The sequence below is a fragment of the Leptosomus discolor genome, chromosome 16 (genome assembly GCF_034619465.1).
Source record: "Leptosomus discolor isolate bLepDis1 chromosome 16, bLepDis1.hap2, whole genome shotgun sequence".
NCBI lineage: Eukaryota > Metazoa > Chordata > Aves > Leptosomiformes > Leptosomidae > Leptosomus > Leptosomus discolor.
In genome coordinates, this window is record NC_141406.1 from 4,002,059 (window position 1) to 4,029,087 (window position 27,029).

General features: G+C 42.6%; 1 protein-coding gene across 1 annotated transcript in view; it reads left to right on the forward strand.

Annotated features, from left to right (window-relative positions):
- The first annotated feature begins 2,331 nt into the window (after positions 1 to 2,331).
- CCDC60 (coiled-coil domain containing 60) overlaps positions 2,332 to 27,029 on the forward strand; it is a 65,222-nt gene continuing 40,524 nt past the window's right edge. The window contains exons 1-2 of the mRNA XM_086474440.1: positions 2,332 to 2,412; positions 2,455 to 2,781. Coding sequence (XP_086330566.1) covers positions 2,332 to 2,412; positions 2,455 to 2,781 — 408 coding nt within the window. The remainder of the gene's footprint in view (positions 2,413 to 2,454; positions 2,782 to 27,029) is intronic.

Here is a 27,029-nt window from a genome sequence, read left to right on the forward strand (position 1 = left end):
AGGTCTCCACCTGCTGCCGCCGAAGGTTGAGCTGAGGCTTCTTCATTCTCAAACCGACCGGCAAAAGCAACCCAGCACCGTTTTCTGATGCAAAAGCATCACTGCATTGATGTGGAAGCACATTTTTAGGCACAAAGGCTGCTTCAAAATGCCACTTTTATATTTTTCACGTGGTGATTGTCTAGCAGATATTTCCGCTAAGTCCCTGGAGCTGAAATCCCGGTGCTAGGTGAGATGTTGCCATTTGTGTCAGGGAATTTATTGAAAGTAGTTCTTTCTGAAATGTTTTAGTTGAAAACACACGCGTACACCCAGGTACAACAAAAGCTCAGAGGGTCGTCATTACCAAATTGTGGTATTTCTCGTGGCTGCCTCAAACACTGGGTGTGGGAATATTTCTTTTCAGCTGGAAACATCTATGATTAAGCTGCAGCCAATGAGAAAAGTAGCAGAAATTGCATTTTCAGCTCCACAATTTAGGAGATCCATGTGTGAGCACCTCCGGCCCAGACCACCATGGGGGTGGGAAGTTTCTCCTGGAAAACAAAGAAGCGCAAGACACTGGGTATTGGGGAACAATTCAGCCCGCAGAAGATACAAAGGTAGAGAGGAAAATGAGGTGGTGGGAAGCTTCCCAGCTGCAATCATCCCCCGTGTCCTCCTGCAGCCTTGGGGCCGTGGAGCCCCACAGCTCTGCTCCTCGGGCTGCGGCTCACCGCTTCTGCCCTCTCATGTCTGGTCACGTCACTCTAAATCAAAAGTTATCATAGCAAAGAAGCATTGGACAGATTAAAATGCTGGGAAATAACAGCAAGGGTGGTTTTTTTTTCAGGGTTGAGAGGAAAGACGGGGAGGAAGGAGGGATGGAGGTGTTCCCAGGTACGCCATCCCTTTAGAGCTCACAGGATTGTTGGAGCGATCTTGACAGGCTGAAAACCCAATCTGCTGGAAATCATACACCTCAAATAATGTGCTATTGCTGCCGATCGTCCGTGTATTTTAGGGCTGAATAGATACAGTACGCAATTCATCTCGAGTTCTCATTTGCCACCCGTTACTGCTTGTTTGACAAGGTTTGAGTGAAGTTTGAAAGGCTTCTACCGAAAGCGGTCGTACGAGGAGTGAGATTTGATGGGTTTTCTCACGGGCTGAGCAGCACTTGCCTGAGGCCCCCCGGGGGCTGGGGCTGCTCTGCCACCGACCCCGAGCTGCCCCCCCCGGAGAGGGCCCGAGGGTTATACCTAATTAATTGAAATACTGATGAATGTTACCTGTACAGTCACAGTGACATTCAGGTCTCCTGCTTCCCAGTGCTTTAACCACCAAGTCTCCCAACAGTTTGGGGAAGTGATAAAGGTGTTTACCGAGCGGCAAAACACGTTACGTACGGCCCTCGGGCCCAAGCTCTGGTGTCCCCAAGCTCGGGGACACTCACACACACGCACACTTCCCCGTGTCCCTCAGCGGGCAGGAAGGAGAAAGCACCCACCTCCGTGGGCAGCCTCCCGCTTGGACAAACCCTGAACCAGCCGCTGCCTCCTGGGGACCCCAGGGCGGCCCCGCGAGCAGCGGCGGGGGCCGGGGCCACCCCCGCGCCGGCCCTGCCGCAGGCGCCGCTCCCTCAGGGGCCCGCCGCTCCGCACCGCCTCGCGCACGGCCCCGCGCACGCGTCACCGCTGACGCCCTCATGCGTGGCCCCACGCGCGCGGCTCCCTGCCCGTGGGCCCTTGGGCATACGTGCGTGTCCGTCCGTCCGTCCGTCCCCACACACCGCGCGGCCACCCTACGCAGGCGCGCGCGGGCCCCCGTGCACGTGCGCGGCGCCGCGCCGCGCCGCGCGGGGTTTCCCGGGCAACCGAGTGACGCGGGCCGTTCACTGCCGCGCGCGGCGGCGGGCGGGAACGCGCCGCCCCGTGAGGCGGCTGAGGAGAGGGGGCGGCGCGCGCCCCCGCGCCCTCAGGAAGGAGGTGGGGGGGGGGGGACACGACACACAGGGTTAGGGCGGGGGGCGGCGGTAAAAACGGGTCGAAAAGACGTTTTATTTGGGAGGAAACCCTTCCGAGGGGGGTGCGCTGGCTCTGGGTGTTCCCCTGGAGACGGGCTGGGTGTTAGGTGCCCTGGCCCTTCAGGATTTATGTGAATTGTTGGGGGGGGGGCTGCTGAGGGGAATGGGAGCTCAGGCAGTGTTAGTTAGCAGTTGCTACTGCTGGGGTGCCCTTTAGAAAATGGAACAGACTTGCTTTGGAGTTTTGGGCAGCGGGTGTGTGTTTTCATGACTGGAGTTTTTAATAACTTAGGGAGTAAAAGCACCAAGGATCCCGTTCTAGAACAATGGCGGTACCAGATGCATCTAAAACGGGCCGAATTCAGGCACCTGTGTTAGCAAATGCGGGCAGGAGCAGCCGACTCAAGGCACCTGGGGTTCCCAACGCACCTAAGGGCAGCAGGCTCGAGGCTCCTGTGGTACCAGATCCCCCTAAGACCAGCAGAATCGAGGTGCTGGCAGCCCCTGAAGCGCTGAATCCTCGAGGTTTTGTGCGCATTCGGGCTTTGCCTGGCTTTGCTCAGAAGACAGGAAAGGTCTTGGCCAGAAGCAGGACAGTTTACAGAAGCAGTGAACCTTCAAGAGAACAAGTGTTCTGGGAAAACTACCGTAGGAGGCAAAAGCAGTTCACTCAGGGATACTTCACCCCTGTTGGGATGCCTTATCAGGAGCTTGGAGAGATTCTCTACACAGACCCGAAGAAACTCACCCTCTACTCTTTGGGGCAGCTTGCACAGGTAGGCCCGACTTCCCTGGTTCCGCTTTAAATAGAAGAGCAGGGAGGCTTTTCTTCTGAGTAAATTGCAGCCCGTTTCCAGGGAAAGGAGTCGTTATTTCTGTTTAAAGAAATGTTTGAAACACTATTCTATGCCTTCCTGTAAATAATCACAATCTGATATAATGTTTGATGATGGTACAGACCATTTGTAAATACAGCGAGACTGTTTTGATGTGTATGTTGTGATTTGGGAACTGGCTTTTGAAACTGGTCTTTGAAGTTCCTGATGAGAGCGTGTAAAATGGAGCAGAGACAATAGCGGGCTAATGAATGACAAGGAAAACATGAGATAGTGAGAATGTAACTATAGGAGGGTACTCGGGGGAAAGTACCAAGTCTTGAAAATGGAAGGAGGGGAACCATACTGAGGGCTTGACCGTAAAGGATGGGTTAAAACCCAGGAATGATAAATGATGTCAGTTGCAGGGTGGGTAGAAAGCTCAAAAGTTAAGCAGAAGAATGGTCTAAAAAGTAAAGCGTCTGTAATATGACTTACATAAGTAGGGACGGCTTCGGAAGTAGTGGATTAATTATTTTGTGGTTTACTTTGGGTTTGGGTTTCAGGAAGGTGTAAGGGAATTAGCTATCTGTGATGATAGTTTGATTGGTTTTGTGGTAATTATCTCCTGGTCTCCCTAGTGCTCTGTATGGCCACTAACTTTGTCAGTCCCGAAGTGTCTCGAGGCGCTTTGAGGCCCCAAAGTGGCTCGAGCCGCTTTTAGGACAAGAACTCTCTCACTGATCCTCGAGATGATCTTGCAGTGTTCTGCCATTTGTTTTCTTTTCCTCAATGCTGTTGGCTCACGCAAGGAGATCTGAAGCTCTCCGAGTTTTCTGCGCAGGGAGCAGTTTTCCTTGCGGAAAACAGGGGAGTCTCTCCGGCCTATGTGTAACATCAGCCTCTGTGACTGTGAGCCCACAGCCTGCGATGTGCTTTCTAACGGAGTGCCCTAGGGATAGTCTCTGACAGCTGCGGCAGAAGCAGCGTGGTTATTATTCAGGGTAGGCAGAAAAGATTCTGTCCACCCACTACTTAATTTTCTGCTCTGATTGTGTGTGTTGCATTCAGAGTGTTTTAAGCTCTAAATAGGCAACGGGTGGCATTCACTTTATTTTTACATACTACCTCAAGCAGCATCTTGCTTGTGTTCTTCATCAAGAGGCTGTTTTCTGTAAATCAGTCAACATCCAGCAAGTGTTGCCGGTGTCTTTGTTTTAACCCTTAACTTCTATAACGCCTTTCCTTCTGAATATTAGAAGTTGCTTTAAAGATTTTTTTTCAACTGCTTTAAAATTCGGATAATCCTGAAAATGTTGGTTAATTTGTGGTGGTTGTTGAGGTGGTTTTTTTGGTATTGAAAAATGATGTCAGGATTTGATCGTTAGGGGTCCTCTGAAACCCGATTGGAACTCAGCTCTTTAACTTGACCAAATTGGAAGTATTAGTTTATACAGAAAATAAACTCTATGTGGGTCACTAAATGTGTGGCTGTGGCTTATGCCTTAGACTGATGAAGCTATCAGAGGGGATGTAGTCACATCTGCCGTTCCTTTTTGTGGAGAGCGTGCTTAACTATGTAGTCTTGAACATCTCAGACTAACTGGTTTTTTTTTGCCTTTTCCTAAAAAGTTAATGGTTGCTAAGTTGAAAAACTTTAAAAAAAAAAAAAAAAAAATTCCTGGCAAGGAAGCTGACCTGTCCTCTGCTTCCCTCCATCCTCGCAAACTGGATGCTGCTCTCGCTATTTAAGCTGCTGGCGTGCTCTGCAGAGATCTGTTTGTGCATTTTTTTTTCAGAGATACTAGAACAGAAATGTATTTCTGTAGCCTAATTCTAAAAATACTTTGTATTACCTTTTTTTTTTTTTTTTGCTTTATATGTGTTATTTACCCCATTCCCACCCACACCTAGCAGGCCCCATAATATTTTGAATAACTGAGATGACTGTAGATACTGGATAGGTCTAATTATAGATGTCTGAGAGCACAATAATCCTAATAGTAGAAATCATGATCTCTGATTAATGCATTTGCACTCATCTCTGCTTTCCGAGTTAGTGGGTTTTTTCAGCCGCAAGTACAGCTGATGATTTGCAATGATGAATGACAGTAAAATATGTAAACAACAAGAAGATAAAAGCCCTATGAATTCAATAGGACTTGAGTATGCTAATATCTGCTGGCAAATGCTACTTTCTAGGCTGATATTATTAAAAAAAAATAGGTTTTAAGAGCTAAACCAACTTGAGTAAGTATGCTGGGATGTTTATGCAAAATGATGTGGGCATAGGGTATGATATGTAATAATTGCACTTTTAGGATGCCTTTTATATACTTGATGGCAGCAAATGTGTTCAGAAAAGCTGTATGTGCGTGGATGACTTTTGTATCTTTATTAAGTAACTTTGGTATCTGAAAACGTAGATACTGATATTTGAGTGTTCTCACTGTTGCACTGGAAACTCTGCTGTGCTGGAGTCGCACAGGGAACGTGGTACCTGTCCTACAGTGAAAACACTAAGTAAGCTGGGCCAACGCAGTGGAAGAATTGCGTTCCACTGCCTGCCACCCACTGGAACAAAAGAAACCCCATCCAAAGTCCTCGCGATACCAGCGAGGGATGGGGGAAGCTCAGGAAGCACAGCATTTGTGTTTAAAAAAACCAGCCACTGACCCGCCCCGCCCCGCCCCCCCCCCCCACCCCCCAAAAAACCCCGCGACGAGCAGGCGGCTTCTACCCACCCTGTACAGCGTTACCCAAGCACGAGTGGACAGCTTTCACGACGACGTGGATTTTGTGACCCTTCTGGCTTTCAGTTGCTGCTTACCGCCACTTTTATCCCCAGTCGTATCTCGGGGTTTTCAGAGGGGTTTGACACGCGGTGGCTCCCTACGCGTGCTGTCTGCTCCCTGCCGCTCTCGGCACTGCAAGGACCCCGGGAAGTTGGATGGGCCACGCACTTTAACCAGAGCGGCTACGCCGCACATCTTCCCAACAGATTTCAGGTTCTGGCCTTTCAAAACTTGGTGTGGGAGTGCGGGAGGAGACTCCCGGCAGGGCTGCCTGGCTCTGCGTTCTCTCAGTCCGTACCACACAGCGAGATGGAGCCCTTCGAGCTTCCAGTACAGGGAACTGGAAGTTACTTTGTTCGGTTGGAGGTTTTTATCCCCCCGTCTCTCTCTCTCTCGGTCGGGTGTGCGTTGCAGACAGCACTGGTTCATTGAAAGTCAGAGAATGTAGCTATCCAGACAGTATTTTGATTTCCAAAGTGTTCAGAGCAATGTGTGAAAGGTCTCTTTCTTATTCCTTAATGTGACGGTGCGTGGTGGTGCTAGTCACCTTTTATCTTGTTTATGTAGCTGCTTTCCTTTAATTGCTATGACAAATTCATTTGCAAAACCTCTGAGGTAACTTGTTGACTTTTTACATGAAAGAAAGGTGGCCTTTCTGACCAAGCCCTAAAAACAATCCAGGTCCACAAGATCTTGAGTATTATTAGTGTCAGAGCTTGTTCTGTATAGGTCATAAAATTCTGTTCTGTAATTTGTGCTTTGGGTAAATAGGTCACTAGATAAGATTGACAACAGCATCAGCAATGAAAGGTTTTAAGCTGGAAAGTGGAGAAGAAAACGGTGCAATTTCTTTCAAGAGAAATTACATTGGTGTTATTTGTTATTGCTGCAGTTAAAGATCTGGCAGGGTTTCCAATTTAAAACTTTGCTTTCCAGAAGACTGAAAACATGTATTTCAAGGCAGAACTTCTAATGCAAAGAACCATTTTCCTGCCGGCTCTCTGATGCAAATGTCAGTCATAATTCCTTATCTCTCTGGGAACAGCAGGAAAGTATTAGTGGTGGGTTGTCTTCCCAGTATCTCCAAAATGGAGAAACTGGTCAGGCCAGACTACGCTGGTGCGGTGGCATTCCTAATGCTTTCTGAATTGAGTAACCAATACCTGGTCATTGATGAACGCTGGTCTCACACCTGCAGCTGAGAAGTGCTATGCTTGAGTCATTTTTAAAGAAAACAAACAACTTAATGAGAGATTTAGTAGAAGCTTCAGGAATACCTTGAAACTTCCTATTTGAAGAATGTGAAATGTCGCCAAAACACTAGTGAGGAAGAGGATAGCACAGTATTTTGTTCCATTAGCTACTCAGCTGGCTTTGAAAGTTGTCACGGTTTGAGGCTGGGCTGGCCAGTAACGAATGACAGACGCTCTCTACTAACCCCTCTCCCCTCCCAAAAGGGAAAAGGAGAGAGAACAAGGGAGAGAGACTTTACGGTTTGGAAAAGAAAACTAAAACAGCTTTAATGGAACAATAACAATAAAAGAAAAGATAAATAATAAGAATAAGGGAAAAAATGAAATATATACAATATGTACAAATATATACAGAACCAATACCGAACCCAGCTCCCCCCACCCTGATGACAATACGTCACCACCACACCGCAGGGCTGGCACTGGGGCAGTCCCAGGCTGGACTGGGCAGCAGACAGGGATGGGATACAGGAGCTGGACTCAGGCCCTGGATTCAGGGATGCACGGATCAGTCCTCCTCAGGTGTCGGCCATCGAAGAAGAGAGGAAGAGACGAAGAGAGCGAGACCCTCGTGATCTCTCAGCTTTATCCTGAATATGACGTCTATGGGATGGAACACTCTGTGGGTCAGGTTTGGGTCACCTGTCCGGTTCGCTCCTCCCTGTAGGTGCGACCCTTTTCACTCCTGGCACCCCAACATGGAGCACAAGATTTAGCAGTGACCTTGGTCGCCATAAGAACAAGTCTAAGCCAGGGCCTCTCTGCATCCCATTCCTTGGTACGAACTGTAAACCCCAGGCCTTATCGCTGCTGGGAGCAGTCACTGTCTGGAAAAACAGGCTGCTGTCTCAGAAAGTGCCGTTAGTTAGAGGGGACTTAACTGAAAAGTTAAAGCACTAAAACAGAATTAGTTCTGATTTAGCCCAAACCAGGACAAAAGTGAAAAGCTACAAGATACGAGTAATTTCTAGAGTATCTTTTTCCATATTAGCTCTATGAGGTAGACTATAAGGGTGAGTTATCACTGGGATGGCTGTTATCGAGAAGAGCCAAAGCACCGATAGAGAGATTCAAGTATCTTTTGGGGTTTTTGGTAGATTGTTGGCTGGTGAAATTTGACCTTTCCACATCCTTACGCTGCTTGCTAGAGGAGGTCTCAAAGTCTTTGCTGATACTTGAGTATCTCACAGTAAGAAAATTCACATTGGCAGCATCAAAGTGAGAATTTTGAGATGCGCTTTGTTTGCAAGGGTTAATTCATGTTTCGTGTAAGGTTAGTGGTGGTTCTTTTCCTGCTTGTACTATTTTGCCAGGCTCATTATGTCATGAAAATCCGTCAGCTCAGGAATTACAGTGTTTATATGGGCTGGTGTTTTGGGCAGAACTAAGGGAACAGGCACGAAATGGAGAGGATATGGAAGAGGTTGTAGCAGCGAGAGTCCTGCTTTCAGCTGCCTCAGTGATCTGAACCTGTCTTGTTTGTCCTTGTGTATTTCTGATGAAAATTTGGGAATGAAGATGAGAAATGCAAAATTATGCCCAAATTTTTTTTCTTTTTTTGAGGCTATGACTGCAGTGCATGCCCCCCATATGAAAATCAGTGTAAACACTAAAAGCATCTGCAAAACCAGGTTTGTCTTTACCCTTCCATTGCAATAGCTGTATAGGTTGTGTCATGGCTTGCAGAATCTTGGTTACCTGTTGCAGATGGTGAATAAAATAAACTTCCTGAGCGCAACACAGTTAATATGGTAAACTAATTTTCAAGAAATAACTTCCTTTTTTTTTTTCTTTCTCTTGCTATCTGAAGTCACAACTGTTTACAGCTGGCCATAAGCTTACATGTTAGAAATTCTCCAGGACAGAAGAGAAAGAAATAGGTTGTACAAGAAAAGGCAGTAGTTGGAAAACTACCCGGTATCACTTGACTACAGTTTAGCACCTTGCTGTGGCCAGAACGTATTAGGGACGTTAAGTACAGAGCCTGTAAAACTAAAAAAGCAGGTGCGAGCACAGGGACACTGTGACTACAATTTCAGAGTTCGTAGTGTGGCAGAGTAAGAAAGATTCTACTGCTTGTTTCAGAAATGAAAGGGTGTGTTGGTTTATGCCTCTCAGACCCGGCTGAACGCACATGAAGGAATGTCAGAAAGACTTTGTCACCATCGTGCGCTGCTCCCATTCCAAAGCCTGCCGTACAGTGGGTGTATAGGGATGCCTGGCAGGTTTCCATGGAGATTTCTTGTACCTAACACAGGTGGATTTTGCAGAGAGTTTCCTTTTCTTGTTTTTAGTGGGTAAAAGGGTGTGGTGGGCTGCTTTTTGTGGGTGTGTTTGGTCTTTTTCCCTTTGGTGTTAACCGGATACAAGTTGTGAGGGAGTTTGGGTTTTTTTCTTCTCTGTGAAGGAACATACAGAGAAGTAGCTGTTCTGCTTTGTGTGGGAATTAACTGTGGGGTTTATATCAATGACTTCTTTTTTTTTTTTCCTACAAGCTTCATACCCTCTATCGATAATTTCTGTGTGCAAGCTTTCAACATGGTAATCATTGGGCAGGACAGAATTGATGCATGTTAGCTCTCTGAGGTGACATCTTTGCTTCACTTATCCTGATGAAAGCTGATGTACACTTCCAGCTTTCACCAGGGTCACTGCTAGCAACAAGCAAGCGAGATTCTGGTTGTATACATCTTATGGATAATGTTGATTTCCAGTAAATGGAATGAGTTGCTCAAGTATTTTTTTTTAACAGTCTTGTCTTCTTATAGCCTTTAACTGTGTTAGCAAGCATAATGCTACACTACTTTTCGTTTTTAAAAATAGTAACGGATGTGTTTCTTGTTGCAAAAGACGAACTTGGAGAATGTTTGGAAATGAACAGCCTGATGGCACCTCTCTCTCTCATAGGTGACTTTTTTCACATCCATCCAAGGAGGCATTGACCCACCAGACGTTTCCAATGTGATGATAATGTACCATTATATTGCTGATTTTATGTACACGTTATTAAAGGTTAGTAAGCCTGAATGCATAAGGTTTGAGGGCGTATTAGAAAGTGGTGAATAAGCAGACTGTGGATAATTTGGCTATGGAATAACAGAAAAGGGTATAGCTTTAGGTGACCGAACTAGTGGTCTGGAGCAGTTTGGTTGTGTGAGAGTGGTGCTAAAAGGAGGTGTGGAATGAAGGATGAACAGCAGCTGTGAAGTGAGGTGATAGATAACGCTGTCATCATAGACAGAACCAGAATAGAGCAAATGATATAAGAAGAAAAGTTCAACTTCAGGCATATTTTATCAATTTTGGATACTTGCCTAAATTGCAGTAGCAGATAGTTTTTCTGATGTTACATCGCATTAGGCTGTTAGACTGTACACTGGCTACTGTTGGTTTAATTCATAAAGCTCTTTCCCCTTTGATAGCCTGAACCATAAATGTATTTCTTTTAACTTGGGTTTAATTTTTAAAAGCCCTTACTAGAAAGTTGAAAAATGTCAGTCACACCATTTTTGAGGAACAAAAATTCTTACTTGCACGTGTCCATGGACAAAACGGGGAAGTATTACATCTTACTGCAGTAATTCTGACAAGAGGACAACATTGCCAATCAAGTCTTTGAGATTATTTAGCAGGCATAGTGAAGTTGTTGTTGATGCAGAATTTCTGAATTTCGTGTTTTATTCGCGTCTGTATCTGCTCTGTTGCTGTAGCCACGTGTCCATTAGAAATTCTTGGCTATTTTAGAAAAGCAGCAGTCCTTCAATGCTGAAGTAGTTGGGTTTATTACTGTTAACCATAACATTTAAGGACTTATGTACTGAGGGTTTTGTTGAAGTGTTTTTCTTCATGGTCTCGTGAGGCTGACAAGTGTTACTTTTCTTCTACCTTTGGAGAAAGTCACTTAGGAAAGTGAATCGTCTTGGCTAATTGCATATGGAAAGTATAAACCTGGTATTATAGTGAAGAACTTTCTGATCCTGTGCCCTTGTTTTTTTCCTGCAGGTGTTCTTGCTTTGTCTTTTAGTGTGTGAAACAAAAACAGTGATATAAATAAGAATAGAGATAGGGCGTATGCTTGAGGAACTATGTTTTTAAGATCGGATGCTTTTTTATTTGGTTAAGCGTGGTAGTTTGGATTTCTAACATGAATATTAAATGTTAGGTGGAACTACTGACCTGAGCCTAACTACGTGAAAATGTTATTCTATAAAAATAAAGGGTATATGAGCGCTAAATTGGTTTGACACATCTCTGGAACAGCGGCTGACCGGCAAGGTCCACACCATCTCCATGCTATTAAGTTCAAAACAATCTAATCAATTTCAAAAGTTCAGTTTCTGTTCCTAAAGGCTGCTTCCATAATGAGGTAAGGGAAGCATATCAAATGTAATAATGCACTGTTATTAAGGTTTTAGTAAACTTGCCAAATGTCAGGCTGCTGGTACAGTCATGGTGCATTACACCGCTGGGATTACAGCTCGAGCTGTCACTACAGCAAACGGCATCGCTCACCTGGGTCTGGGGAGTGAGCTGCAGTATCCTGCCTGGGGCGGGAGGGAACTGCATTACAAAGGTTACACTTTACAGTGAGCATTCAAAACATGAGATCTTTAACAAGTTTAACGTCTGCTTCTCTTAAATAGCGCGTACAAGTACTCTGTAGGTTACATTATGAGAGAAATAGGCTATTTGGTGTATTTGAAAAGCCTGGTGCTCCCCTGGCTTCCGTGTGGCAGTTAAAAATTACTTTTGATGACTGAAAACGTTTTGTCAAATGGCTATTTCTGGGAGAGAACAGGAAAAAAAAAAGGATATTTGACTAGAAGTGCTATGTAAGAAATAGATGGTTGTTACTGTTTGTGGGTATGATCGGTTTGGAACTTGCACTGGACACTAAGGTTAACACTCTTGGTAATTATTGGATGAGTTTCTGGTTCCTATTCCTTTGTGTCACGCTGATAGCACAAAGGAATGTTAATGCTGATCTTACCAGACACTGGTGGATTTCTCTCACGTCATGTTCAGTGGAGTTATGTCAGGAATGAATGTATGTGTACCAGGAATTTAAGAAAATGTTTCAGGTGGGAAAGCCAAGCTCTTTTGTGCAGGTGGAACTTAGGAACCACTCTGTGAATGTGTTTGCTAGTAGCAAGTGGTAAGTATTTAATTAGGGCAGGGCAACATGAACAGTGTGGAGATTTTTATATTCACATGAGGAAAAAACCCAGAACTGATGTAGAAATGCAGGACTAGATTTGTAGCTAGGTTGGGTTGTGCTCATTTCTAGGAAGGCTAATATATTTATAGATCAGCTATACCCCAAATGATGCCAAAAGCACTTAGCAGACTGACTTCAGAGGTTATGTCGGCCTTCCCTGGTTAACTGTGGTCAACAGAGCAGAGCAATACTGACTGAGAGTTCAGGATAGAAAGTGATGAAGAATAATGTATCCAGCTGAAAAAGGAGAGGTGAACCTAAGTGAGCAGGCAGGAGTTTAAACAGTTTGAAGTTTAGCCAGGAGACCTTGTTAATTCCCCCCAAACACTGCATGGCGGAGGAAGAATCATCCTTCTCAGACAGAAAACAAGTTTCCAGGGTAAGTTGATCTGAGTGCAAGAATTTTGAAACCTGTTCTTAAATGGGAATATTTCCCTGTACAGGCAAAGTGAATGAAGATATGCAGCAGTGAGGGGGGGAAAAAGCATAATAATTAAAGCTTGAGTTTGGCTTGCAGAGGAAAAATGATTTGTGTAAAATCAGATTGGTGTTGTTTTGCTTTCCTTGAGACTGTAGAATGACGTGTCCTAAATTGCAAGCAGTGGAAGGCAGCACTTTCCATGGCTAGAGTAGCTTCTCATTATTCATGAAATATCTATAGAAAAAGTGTTGAATGCGCAATAGCCATGAGGGGGGAGGACTGTAAGCAGGGAGAGGAGGACATAATGGAATGTCACTACATTCCTTGTAGTATAATGTGACCTTTCCGTTAAATTAGTGTTACGCTATTTGCACAGAAGGAAAGCTAAGATAGAGAGTATTTTTAAGGGACAATAGTCAAGTTAATTAGGCAGCTATATAACTGTCAGTCTTTACATTAAGAGCTCAAAAGCAGGGTATGGGGAACAGAGGTAATAGCTATAATGTTGTTTTGGATTCTGTTCATTTGGAAAAAGGAGTTTATGGTGTTTGTGAAAACTAGGCTGTGGCATTGTTTGGGGTATTGTAGCCTGGATCCTTTTTTCCCGGTGTATTAAGAGGGAGGCTTTAACCTAATTCCTCAATGCCTTACTGCCAAAAGGTTTATGTGTCCTCTCCGCTAATCTAAGCAGGTACAAAAGAGATTCCACAGTCGTTGTTGGTGTGGGTGAAATACTCGGATATTCCATATGCCTGTCTATCAACCTCAGTGGAGTAATCATGGAGTAGGGCACAGTTCAAGTGAAACACTGCTAGATTTTGGTCTGCAAGCATTTTGCTTCATACACAGTTTCATTCAAGGGTCAAAAGATGCTTTATAAAGAAGTTGTGATGTATTTAAATTTGTAATCACTCATTCATACGCTGCATCCGTTACAAATCTTACGTTCTTAAGAATGATTTTGACTCTTTAGTAACTTTCCTTGCTTATAAAAGGCAAATTGTAGCTGTATTACATTGGACTCCAGGTAACAATCCATATGTTTGAAATAAAGAGACTGCAGAGCTGTCAGGGTTATTTGTAATGTTCTCTCTGCTGCAATTAAAGTTAGGTTGCAGTAAATTACAGAACCTGCCAAAGCCTCTGGCCAATCTGAGTCACTGTGAATGTAGTCTGCTATGTCTTTGGCCTTGAGCTGATGCCTGTGGCACTTCTGGGAGGGTGAAATCATGTCATTCCTCATCTGTTAAAGCAGTCCTTGGACTGCAGTATGTCAGTGCAAAATGTATTTACTTCAATGGTTTTGGCCTCTGTGCTTCATTTCTCTCCTGCAGTTACAACCAATGGTTCCGAGGGATCAGAGCCTCATTTGTCTTCCCTACTGAGGATCCTGATGTGTCCAGGATTCCTAGGTGGCATCATTTTGTCCCACTATGAGTTAACATTTCCCTCTCAGTGCCTCAGGAACCCTGTTTTTGAACTCTGCTCTGCCTGAGTTGATTTCTCCCTCTCCTGTCAAAGTCATTCTTTAACTGCTTGTACCACTTGAGTCTGTTAACTCCCAGTTGTGACAGAGGATGACTTACACCTTTATTAGATAACAAATGATCCTCATAGCTAATTGTTTGCCCTACTGTTTGGGGAGCTATTTTTTTTAAGAATAAATGAAGTTATAACTATGGCCTAAAACTAAAGGTCAAACATTACCTTTTTCACTGGCGAGTTAATGGCAATAGGTCAAACCTGCCGTGTCTGACAGTGTTAGAGTAAGACTTACACATATGGTTGAATTCCTCCAGGACTAGACCGATCCCTTGTGTATTTGTGGTACTGTCTGACCCCAACTGCCAGGTGATACTGGTCATCTTGACCTGTGGTCCGCTGACCAGCTGCGTTGGGTATGTCAGAGGCTGTGACACAATACTGCAGGTAGTGAATATTATCTTGTGGAGCCTGTGTGCAAAACTTTCCCCACCAGAAATCACACAGGAGAGCCCAGCAGCAATGTCCCCCTCCTATCACATAACTACTGCCAGACATATGCCTGAATACAGGGAAATGGGAAATAGTAAGTTCTGGAAGCCTGGTCACTGGTAGCCCTTAGGACTAGTACTTTCTTGCAGGTGTAATGATATTGGCAGGTTGGTTGGCTGGCTGGTGAAAAACGGTGTGACTGCTATCAGTTCACAATGGTCAAGTGTGACAATCTTAGGCCACAACATAGTGGCACTTTGCTACTGGCAAAGATTTTTGCCGAGAATGGACTGAAATAGGTGGATTATGATCCATCTGCAGCATAATGACAGCATAACAGTAGGACTGAATTTAAAGAGAGTTTATATTCCCGTCATGAATGTTTTCTAAAGCTGGTATTTACCACTCTGTTTAGTGTTGATCAGTTATGCCAGAGCTAGAGGTATTTATGACTTCCACACGGTGCATTTATTACATTGACGAAATAATTGAAAATCAGTAACAATTATCTTGTAATTAAAACCCAAACATATTCTAGTCCAATTCCACTGTGATGGTTTTAAAAAGGAAACCGATCTTCCTCTATTTCTGTTTTCCAAAGTGAGAGGATTGTCCAGTTGTACAAAGGAAGCCTTGGCTTTAGGGAAGCTTCTCAAATACACAGGACCAACACTGTATTAGCATAGAGCACGTGGTTAAAAATATTCTGTCCTTTATGCTGTTTTACCTTGTTCATACTTTATGTCTTAGGGTTGTGTATTTATGCATTCAAGAAGCCGAGAGCCTTTGTGCTATAACAGAAACACGTTTAACTTTTCTGTTAACCCCTGCAGCACGTGATAGGTTATCTACAGATATCTATCACACACTGCTTCAATTTTTTATATTAGGTTACTCTGAAATGTTAGAAATTAATTCCTCGAGTCAATGTCAACTAAACTGACAGTGGATCAAAGCTGTGAGACAAATTGCTCATTACAGTTCAGGGAGCTGAATCCTCTGTACAGACAGCTGTACCGTTGCTGGAGGGTTCTCAGGCACTTCACCCGCAAGCTCTGCCTCAACAAATGCTGCCATTGTCAGTGAAACTCATAGGTGGATTTCTGTAAAATAAGCTCATTTTAACTCCTATCGGAGGCATTGCTATGTCTTGGAATTGTTATTTGTTTGGTTGAGTTTGTTTCTTGTCACCCTGTTCAGAGCTTGTGTCACTATGCAACAGCCTGAACTATAAACAATGATGTTAATCCATGAAAAATGAGAAATTAAACCTTGGCAGGATCCTAGTGATCTCTATCCAGGTTCATCAGATGAAAGCTTTAGGCTTTTTTTTTTTCCCCTGGCTTTTTCTAAAAGCTCAGCAGCACGGAATCCATTCAGCTTTGACAGTCAGAAGTCGCTCTTGCTGACAGTGAGCTCACTTCATCTTTTTTTGTGAAAGCAGATAAAAACAAATTAAAAAACCCCCAACCTTTTCCAAATAGTCACTTTGCCATTTCCATTAGCTCATCACAAATGTTCGAATCCTTCCTTTTTAAGAAAGTTGCTTTGAGTAAAATATTGTGTAAGTAATTTTTTTCCTTTATGTATTTCTCAGCTGTTTTCCTAAGTTAATGTTAGCTTATTATCTATGTGAGACCTAAACTGGTGCGTGGCAATAATTGGTAAGTCAGAGCAAGTTAGCTGTGTAAGAGGCTTTGGAGCAAGGCTTTCCAGCATCTATCGGTTGTAACAGCACATTGTATGAACGTACAAGTCTGTGCCGTTTTGCTCCGAGATCAGCTGGAAGACACTATTCATTGAAAAACAGTGATTTAATGGCAGTGTGACATACAGCCTTAAAACTAATGGAATACAAAATAGGAAATCCAAACAAAGACAATGCTTAAGGAGAATGGGCCACAGATGTAATGCAGTCTGTGCGTGCAGCTGGCACGGCTCTCGCAAAATGCTTCTGAAAATAGCTGTCCTTTGGAAAGTCAAGTTTTGATGGTTTAGCTGTGACTTATCCCCTTATTTATGTGTCAGATGTCAGCAGTTTGGACTGAACTTTTACAAGAAGTGTAGAGTAGATCCTGAATATGAATACTTCCTTTTTTTAAGTCGCAGAGAAAATGGTATAGGGCTTGATTTGCAGATAACATAGTCAAATCTATGCCAGAATGCTAGCTAACTTAATCTGATGATCCAGCCTACGCTCGGTACAAATGAGGGGGATGCGTGTGTCCGTGCTTAAGTTCTAGTATGAATTACAAATTAATAATAAAGGGCATTTTTAATTCAGTATGTTATACCCAAAACTCATGCAGAGCTGTTTGCTGGGACCTTGGTATAGATATAAAGGGTGGTTTGGACTTTGTATCGGGATTAAAGGATGCTCAGTAATCTTGCATAAAACACAGCGACTGAGATGATTTTCTTGCAACGTTCATCTGTCTCATGTTTATCCTGGGTGAAGTTGGTGCCAGCCAGTCCGGGAATGCACATTCATTTTGCTGTTGCAGTATGGACCATGTTCATCCCTGTCAAAATAGGGATTGCGTTAGGATCTGTATTCCAGCAGAGAATTTGACCCTTTAACAAAAATGTGCTTGAGTGAAATTAAATGGTGGTTCAGAAGTTGGTTATCTTTTTGTGTGTAAACTTTGTATTTTCAGTTTATAGGAGGAGAATGTGCATTTCTATAGCAACCACTGTATACTCTTTGTTTATTCTATTTAAAGTGATATTGGAAAAATATTTTAAGAAGTATTTAAGCATTTGAATAATCTTAGTCTTTAACTTGCATCCAAAAATGCACCTTTTTTTTAAGGGAAGCAACAGGAGTGGTTGCCTGGAAAAATAACAATGGAACTGTCAGTGCCATATTGTGACATGCATGTGGTGAAAAGATTACTTTTTTTTTTTTTTTTAGGGCTGGCAGATGCACTCTGTTTGTTTTAAGGTCATTAAATTCCTCATTATACAAACTCAATTTGACTTTTGTTAAAATATGTAGAATATCCAAAAGATTAGACAGCATTCAAGATAAATGTAAAAGTTTAAATTTTGAAAGACGAAATGTAATTTGAAAAACTCGTGGATAAATTCCATCATGATCCTACTATATTGTTCTCATTGTCTAGCTATTCCATATGGGAGGTCACATTCTGACCTTGGGTATATCACTGCATGCAGAGTAACACCAAGTGAAAATTCTGTATTTGCCAATCTGCTTAGAGATTCTGATTAATCTGTCTGCGTTCTTAGAGGAGAGAATCTGTAGCAGTAAGTGGTGCACTAGGATATTATCTATCTTGATGTGGCTAGAAAACTGCATCCTATTAAAGTGCTTTAAAGTCCTATGATAATGGAAGAGAATTACTGCTACTAACATTTCTTTGCAGAAACTTGTTTTTCCTAATCACTGAGTCTTACCTGTCTTTGGGGGAAAAAACCTTCCTCCCTTTCTGAACTGGATGTAATGTTTGTTTGCCGAAAGCTGAAGATCAACAGAGAACAGCTACCACTTTGGTTAGTTTTGGTAATTGTTTGGCCTGAGTAATAATTCGCTTAAATTGTTTACTTGGAAAGCAATCTGTTAGTGCCGTTCTCCTCCACACAAGGTTTTGATTTTTTTAGGAAAGCCAGAGATGGGAGGAAGTGATGTTTAATCAGCTGAGCTTTCTGTTAATGTTGGGTTTCTGTTATTTTCTTCTACAGAATCATGAGTCACTGTGATCCCAGCGCAACATTTGGTGTGCCACTAGTGAGCTGGGAAAATACAAGTGAAACAATTGCTCTAACAACTTCAGGCTTAATCTTTTCCTATACGTTTGACATTTTCTTCTCCAATCACAACATCGCTGTCCAGCCTTTCCAACACCTTCAGGCTGCTGTTACATGAGACTTAGGTGTTACTTGGCAAAAAGCAGAGCTGTGGAACAGAACACGTTAGCTTAAGCATTTCATCTAAGCCAAAGACGCTGCTGTTTCACTAGAATGTGTCATAGTCCTACAGATAATTCTAGACTGTCCATATGGATTGTCCAGAAATTAGATTCTTGACATATCCCTAAGACTTCTGAGACCTTTAAATAAAGTACAGTCTTTCACACTGATTAAGACTATGGTAAACTTTATAGCTTCTTACCAAACTAGGATTGTGGACCAAATAAATTGCCTACTGCAGCAGGGATCTCCACTGCACAATCCTGCATAGGAAACCCTCAGTCTTCAGCATAGGAAGAAAGTTCGTTACTAAAGTTAAAGTCACTCTTAAAGTTTTACTGTGAAAGTGGTTCAGTAACATCCATTCTTCTTACTACTGCAAGGTAAAGCCTAGGCTAGAGATGAAGATTATTGGCTTTTTGTGTCCTGGGAGTACAAAAACACAAGGAAAAATCACTGTGGCTATTCCAGTTACACACAGATTTTCTCTAGAGAAGGATCATGGTAAAACACATGATAGCACATTCCTTGCAAGCAAATGGGGTCATGCAATCTGAAATGACAATCGCTTATAGTGTTTCAGACCTCTGGTTACTGCAGTTCTAGCTCTTCAGTTGCCCAGACATGACCACCTAAACTTACTCTACTGTCGTCTGAGAGTAACCGATTTTAACTGTGGAAATGATGAACGCATTTTGTACCACTTTTACTTTAGTACCTTGTATCAAAATAAACGTTTGTTTGACTGAAGTTCGAAGTTTTGCAGATGCTGTCTGCAAGCAACCAGTGTCGTAGAGCTCTGGAAGCTAAGATCGACTCAAATAAAGGTGTGGTTTTCCATGACATTGCTGTTCCCAGCCTCCATTGGTCCTGCCCATCCTTTTTAAGAACGGTTTCTGAAAATCACCTTGCCCTTATATGCAGGGTGTGAACCACTTCTGGGTCTGGCTACCCAGAGATCTGAGCTTAGCCTACTATGAGGCTTCGAACAAGTCATTGTTCATATCAGACTACTTTCAGACTTCGGCTGGCTTTGTCTATGTGGGGAAAAAATTATACCTCATCAGGTTGAGACATTCTGGAAATAAGTGCTGGGTAGGCACAAAGCTAGCTCATGTAATTAGGAACTTAACATCCAGTAATTTGACTCTAAGAACGAAGAAAAATTTCTAAGCCCTTTGTCCTTTCTCTTGTGGTTTTTTTTTTTTTTTAAACACAAATACAGGTGGATGCAATGAATTCTAATAAACCTCGCTAGCATAAGGTGGTCTGAGACATCAGTAAAGCAAAATCACCCACATAAAGCTGATAATTTTGAACTTTCTTGCATGAAAGAGGTTTTCTAAAAGAAGTTACGAAAGTAACTGTCTCAGAGCTTGAGATAAAAGTTCTTGGGACTGATCCACTGTGCATTCTGTTTACAGGGCAAAGCTGGGCTTGCTTGTGCATCCCCAGTTCCTTCCAGAGGTGAATTTAAGCATAATTGGTTGTTCATTCTTACCAATAGTTTTCCTGTCCCTATGCCAACTAAAAAGACTTTTTCTTTCTTAAGATCAAGGGAGTTCTGAGACCTAGTTTGTTTGAAATACTGTCCTTTAGAAAGCACAGCCAACTCTTTCCTGTGAGTCTGGCATACTTGGCCAACTGTTGTTTGAGAAAATTGTGCCAAGAAGCCTGTCACATTGTATTTTTTAATGTGTTTTTCTTTGTTGTTGGGGTTTAAAATAATTTTAGTTCTTACGAAAAATGCTCCCTTAACAGTCTTTGTAGAATGCGATTTTCTATTTATCAACAAAACCAGCAGGAGGGGTGCCTGTTTGCTCTCAGGGCCTCTCAGAGAATGCATTTCTGTGGGCATGGATGCAGTGATGGCGATGGCTTTGCCCCCAAATCCATTATTCGCTAAGTGAGCTACAGCAACTTACAAGAAAAAAGACTCCAAAGCCAGTTTCGTTTACCTCAGGCTATGCAGCATGTCTCCCTGCATTGGCTGCATTATGTTGTCACTTGAAATTTTTTTTCCATTGTAGGTCTGACAGCGAAATAGTAGCTCATCTTTCTGAGATTTTTAATTTTTCTTTTTCTGGGCCATTGATGGTACTTGTAGTAAAGTCAGCTGTGTCCCACTGAAAAAGTAAATAACTTTTTAGGCATGTCTGCACTTCAATAAGGGCTATTCAAAACCTATATGATATATATTCCTGGGGGGAAAAATTGTGTTGCAATATTGAATTTTCAATAACTTTTAAATTCTAGCTACCATGACTGTGGCTTTAGAGGACAAAGGCACTCCATTTGCTGGATTGATCCCTCGTCACCATCCTGTCTTTCCTGTCTATTGCGTAGAGGTTACACAGAATCAGCGTTGGTGGGACTGGAATGACACGCTGCCCCTGTGTGAAGGACTCTGTCTATGCATGCATTTAAGGTGTAAGCTGAGCAGGAGAGGAAGGAGGAATTCGTTACTGCTAGGGAAAGAGTGTATCTCAAAAAGACAATTTACTATTTAAATCAGTGAGGTATCGCCATCTTCCTGAACTGCCTAATCTCTACCTTTTCGACAACTTGTTTTTAAGGCCTCTGATTTTGCTAATTCTAATTGTACTGCTGTGAAACATTTATTTAAGCTGTTCAGACAGCACAGGGTAGTGTGAAGATTACACGGTAGCGTACCTTGTCTCAGGCTGCTGAGCCAGTTTAGCATTTTGCAGTCCACTGCCAGCTGAAGTAACTCCTTGCTATAAGGACCTGTGAGAAAGAAGCAGAAGAATGCCCTAGAAGGAAAAATAATGCTTAGCTACAGGCCACCTTGATGCCACTTCCTTGGTGCTGTGGAATTTAGTTTCTACCAGACAATAGAATTTTATCTCATGCTAAGCTAAACTTGACTCTGCTGTGGAGCAGGATAAAGCAGATGATCACCGTCAGGGACCTTGGGAAGAGTTTGCTACTGGGTCAGCTGAGACAGTCATCTCGGCATATTTGCTATGAATCTAGGGGCAGAATTCTGGAGATGGAAAATGGCTGCTCTGCTTCCCTCCAAGAACAAATCCAAGCAAAGGTCACACCAGAGTGAAATTTCTTTTACTCAGCCCATAAAATAAGCAGATTGCGCTGCTCACCTATAAATGCCAAGACTTTTAAAGAAACTGTTTGAAACTCTGCCGATCTTAAGGTCCTTGAGGAGTTGCGATAAGATAAAGAGGCAGAGGGCAAGGTGCCAGCACCACGTCTGAAATCCACTTTAACTTCAGTGCTCAGCATCCACATGAAGAACAGTCGTGGAACGTTAAACTAAAACACGGTTGAGGAGAAAGGAGGAGGTTCAGAAATTTGCCTCCTTTAATGTTGTTCAGTGACAAATGCTGTAAGATTGAGTCAGATGGTGGGCAGGGATCTGGGACATCCAGCCCAAGATGCAAGCTTTCGACTTCCCAGATCTGCTTTCAATACCCTGCTCTTCCTGTGTATGTTGTATGTGACCAGGGACAAGTTGCTTATCTTGTTCTACCTTCCTTCTTCCTGTACACAAAGAGGGTAATACCACACTCCTGTTTGACAAGGCTGTTGTGAGGATTCATGTCTCGAAGGTGGTAAACTGCTACACTACTATAGTACTGGGGACCAGGTAAGTATTACAGATAGATAGGCCTTGGAGTCCTGGCTGCTGCTGCAGCCCCTGTAGTCCCTCCATCTTGGCCTAGCCAGAAGACTGTCCCATCCATCACACTCGGAGCCAGCTGTGCTTTGCTACACATTTGTCACCTCCAGGTGTGAGTATCACTACTTATATCTGGGAATGAAGCCAAAGGAGAAGTAAGATCTTGCTGTGTTTTATTAGCACGCTGACAAGAATAAGTGCTGTGCCTTAAATAATTCCTTCTTTGGTGTTTAGTAAATAAAAGCCAGTGTGGGAGAAACCATGGAAGTTCAGAAGGAAACAGGATGTCTTGGGATTTTTTGGGTTTGTGTGTGGTTTGAGGGTTTTCTAATTAACCTGAGTAACGATGGGACAACTTGAAATTCAAACAACGTAGTAAAGAGTTAACAATCTTCGCAGCAGTGGCCGAAAACCTCCATTCTGCATGCATGCACTGCTTGTTTATTGAACTAATATCCTTCACTCCCTTCTTTCTTCTGTAACAGAAATGCTTTGATTGTTCTTAACATGGCTGTGTTTTAGTTTTGTGGTAACTTTGGTGTTCTTTGTCCTCTACCAGGTGGCAGTCATCATGCTTTTTATTCCATGGTTTTTATCGATTTGGTCAAAAGTAATTAAAGAGATAATTTGTTCTCAATTACATTTCCTTGAATTTCCTGAGGCTGGTAACTCTGCTCTCCAGCTGTGTCTTCCCCTAACTCCTTCTCAAATTAACTTTGTTCTCACTATGAAATAAAACAGAATAGCATGTTCTTTTTTCCTTTGTAGCTTTTGGATTGAATAGAGAGTCTGTGCTGGAGCAGATATCGATCCAATAATTTTATTAGGTACTCCTGCCTTGGTTCATGAACTTTCATGTTTTTAGCATAGCATTCCAGGAAGAAATCCTGTGTTAGGCTAGCAGAAGTAAGGAACTAATTTTTTGAGAGATGTTCATAGATGTTTCTGCTTTCTGAGTGTCCTTTGTGCCAAAAGGGTTCCTTTCAGCACTTCAGTAATCTATGTTAAACTCCATTAAATGCAAGAAGGAGATGAGTACTATCGTGGTGCAAAAGGGTTTTCTTTTTCCAGTTACATTCGTTTCTAGTAGAATGGAGTTCTGGCGATCCAAAATGTCTTTGGGACATTCGGTCTTCTGGAAGAAGATTTGGTGAGAACATTTGTAATTCTGATTTCAGTAGGGGAAAATATCTAGAAAACATTGGCGAAGACTGAGTAATATTATCATTGCCAGTATGCAGCCAAAAATGTGAATAAAGGCTTTGGGAGTGTTGCATGTACCTAAATTACTGGCATGTTGCCCAGAGACCAGGTAAATGACAGAAACAGAAGACAGAAATATATGGAGTATAGAAAGATATCATAAAGAAGTCATCTTTTTTTTTTTTTGCTCGCTTATTTGCATTGACTTCCAAGGACGTGTTTTGAAATTTTCAAATCATCTTAATGAAAAGAGTTTATGGAGACTGTAAAGATAGCAGCTGAAATAACATAGTTGCTTAAGGGTTTAAAAGTAGGGTAAATGCACTGACAACAATGGTATTACAGTGGAGATTAATTCGATCCAATTATTTTACAAAGCTTACCAAACTTGTCAGAATTAGGTAAATATGTTTCAGAGACAAGAAAATAAAAAGAGGATTTCCCCAAGGAATATGAGGAGTGGAAGAAATCGATGGAATAAACAATACCAAGCTATTCAAGCTGGTTTTGTTATGAAAACAACAGGTTTTCTGTACATAGGTTTTCCATCACAATAATATCTGAATGCTTCATAGATGTTAATGAAAGAGGAGTGTTATTTTTCCCATTTCAGACGCAGGGAGCAGAGAGACAGTGAGCTGTGGAGTTTGTACTAAAATTCATTGTGGTAAAAAAAAAAAAAAACCAAAAAAAACCAAAACCAACACTGTTGCTAGGTGGGATAAGGTGTTCAATGTTTTATTTAGGATGTCAGTGGAAATTTGACAGAGGTGAAATTGAATCTACTTATTCCAAATTTAATTCTTATGCCTTCACTAGCAGAAAACCTTTCTCTCACTTTTCAGCTGTCTCCTTGCATTTTCCTGCACTGTCTCTATTGACAGTAATGCGCTCGCTGGAGCACAGAAGCAGACCTAGCAGGACTGGAACTCGCTCACTCATTAAAACTACCCGTGGTAAAACCATGGGATGAGTGCCCCTTTCCACTGGTATTGGGACTGTTTCTGACCGGAGACCCAAGAGTGGAAGCTGCTGCAATGGCTCTTATCAAGTGCTCCCCTTGGCAACAGCGATTCTCAAATGCAAAGTGCTTTGCATTATTGATATGGTACAGCACAACCTTAACAAATCAGGCATCTTGTCTTTGATGCTGATATATATCTGCAGATTTAGTCGTGGCTTTTTTTTTTTTAAGCCAAAGCACTAAAATAGCATTATTCTTAAAGAAACCTTCATTTTCTGCAATATATTCTTAGTTAAGTCCTTTGCCTTGGAGCCTCTTGTGTTTAATTGAAAATTCTCTTTTGGTCCTGGTGTCTTTTCCATGTTCCCACATGCTAGTGAAAGGGCAGAAAGGGTCAGTATTGAGCAGCAGCAGTAGAAGAAGAAAAAGGAAAAAAAAAAAAAAAAAGTCTTGAGTACTTGGCTAGAATACTGCCTTTAAAATTCCACATTTAGAATCCCACCTGCAGAACAGCAATAGTCAGCTCTGTAGTGCTTCACAAAAGCTTTCCAAACATTTTTGTAAAATTAAAAAATATATTTCACCGGGTCGATCTTGCATTTGGACGACTAATGTTGGCTTGTGATGAGGCTGTGCTGATTTATTTTCATCAAAACACATTCACAGTTTGCAAATGTATTCATAATGCTCCTATTCAAGTGATATATGAGAAGGAAGAAGAGTGCAATAGGTGTGTCAATCTGCTATTTTTGACAATAACATATAATCTTGAGTTACCCAGAATGAAAAAACTTCAGGAATTGAAAAGGAAACAGGTTCTTTCATGGGCTTAAACAAAAAAAAACCTCGAAAATGTACAACCTAAAAACATGCCTATTGTACCTCGATCCTCCATCTGTAGCTGGCATAGACACCACCAACTCGGGCTATTTCCACAAAAAGATTTGGAGAAGAAAGTTGGAAATTCTCAAAACTTACAGAATGACATTGCAAAGATGGCAGGTGTGTGAAATGGAGAGTGTGTAATAAAAGGAAGGATTTGTCAGAGTTGAACCATTTTTAATCTCCAGAATTATTTAGAAGAGAAAGTGGAAGTATTTCGGAATTGTTAGGATAAAATCTAGTCTGCAGGCAGTTTTTGACTGAAACAAACTTTTCAAAGACTTTGTTAATCCAAAACCACTGTGAGAGCCTTCACTTTTCTCTCTGAAGACGAGGAGGACACACACGGAGCTGCCTGAGGCGGTAAGCGGGGGTGCCAGGGCTGCCCCTGGGCCCTGGGCCGCCGGTGGCAGCGCTGTGAGGGGCCGCCCGCAGGTCCGCGGGAGCGGAGACAATCAGACGGCATCGAGCTCCACCTACTGCAGTGCTGCTGTAGTTCCTTCTGCCTAGAGCTGCTGGATGGGATCTCCAGAAAAATGAACCGTAATCGTTTTCATGGAAAACTTGTGGGTCATTTCCTCAAGTAATCTCACTTAAGATGATGTTTCATATATTACTTTATGATTTTTTTTTTTTGGTTTGGTGTTTTTGTTTGGTTGTTTGGTTTTTTTTAGTTATTGTTTCTTACATATGGAGTTGAGTGAGATTTTTCTTATTTCCCTATAATGAAAGCAGGAAATGATCACTGAAACAGGCCTTTTGATGGCTTAAAAGCAAATTAGATGAACTATGATGAAAGTTTTCCTAAGTTGGAAACCCTAATAAAAAAGCCCCAGCACTCTAACTGCGAAGATTGTTCAGATTGTCATGATAATACGTTGTTGAGTTTTACAAATTAGACATACCGGTATTGTTTTCTCTCAGGTTTTTTTTTGTTTTTTTTTTATATCTGCACTGCAAATTAAAAAGAGAGAGTTCTACTGTTCTATAATTATGTACTGTTACCGCTTTAAGCCCAGATTGCGCTTTTTCAATACGTGACATTGTCATGAAAGATAATGTGGTAGAAAAGGAAGCTATTCCCTTCTGCTTGCTGTGATAAGGCTGATTGAATCGCATTATCAGTGCCTGAGTCGGTGGGGGGGGGGTGGTGGTGGTGGATTTGATCCCTTCCTGCCTGAGCAACCGTGCAAAGGTGAGGTAGGTTCACAGCTCGCTCTCCTTTCCGCAGGAACAGGCAGAGCTGGCTGGCCAGAGAGAGGGTGCAGGGAAAGGTGGCACCGGAGAAAACTTTTCGTCAGTGCTCTGTGGCGTTAGACGCGTGAATACAGCTCAGTGGCTCCAGACCCTGTACTGGCGGTCGGTGTGCTGGTGCTTTCAAGCCATTGAAACCTCAGGGCTACTTTCCCCTGCTCTTCCTTCCCCTGAATAGTAAGTTATTCTGAGACTCTCGGTTGGTTTTAATCATGGCAGTTGAGGTATCGCCAGCTGTAAAAGGAACGGCAGCTGGCTGTTGTCAACATTTTGCTGAATCTGCAAAAAAAAAAAAGAAAACAAAAAAGTGTCAAGAGCAAAGCAGACTGGAAATTCTGCCCTTCCTGGAGTGTAAGATGCTTCTGCTCCAAGTCCAGGTCAGATTTCTTCTCGCTTCCCCTTTAAATGCAGATAATGTGTGCAATTTAAAGGGGGGGAAAAAAAAAGTCCCGCCAGTGTCAGTCTGCAGCATGCTCTTCCCATAGCAGAGATGATGAGAACACCTGACACAAGTTTGTGGGGTTTGGTTTGGTTGCTTATTGTGCTATGGGATGATGCTGTGGTGGTTGGCATTACAGGTTATAAATAGACACGCCATGCAGAGAAGATACCCACATGGCAATAGGAACAGAAAAGGAAAAAGACGATTGAAGG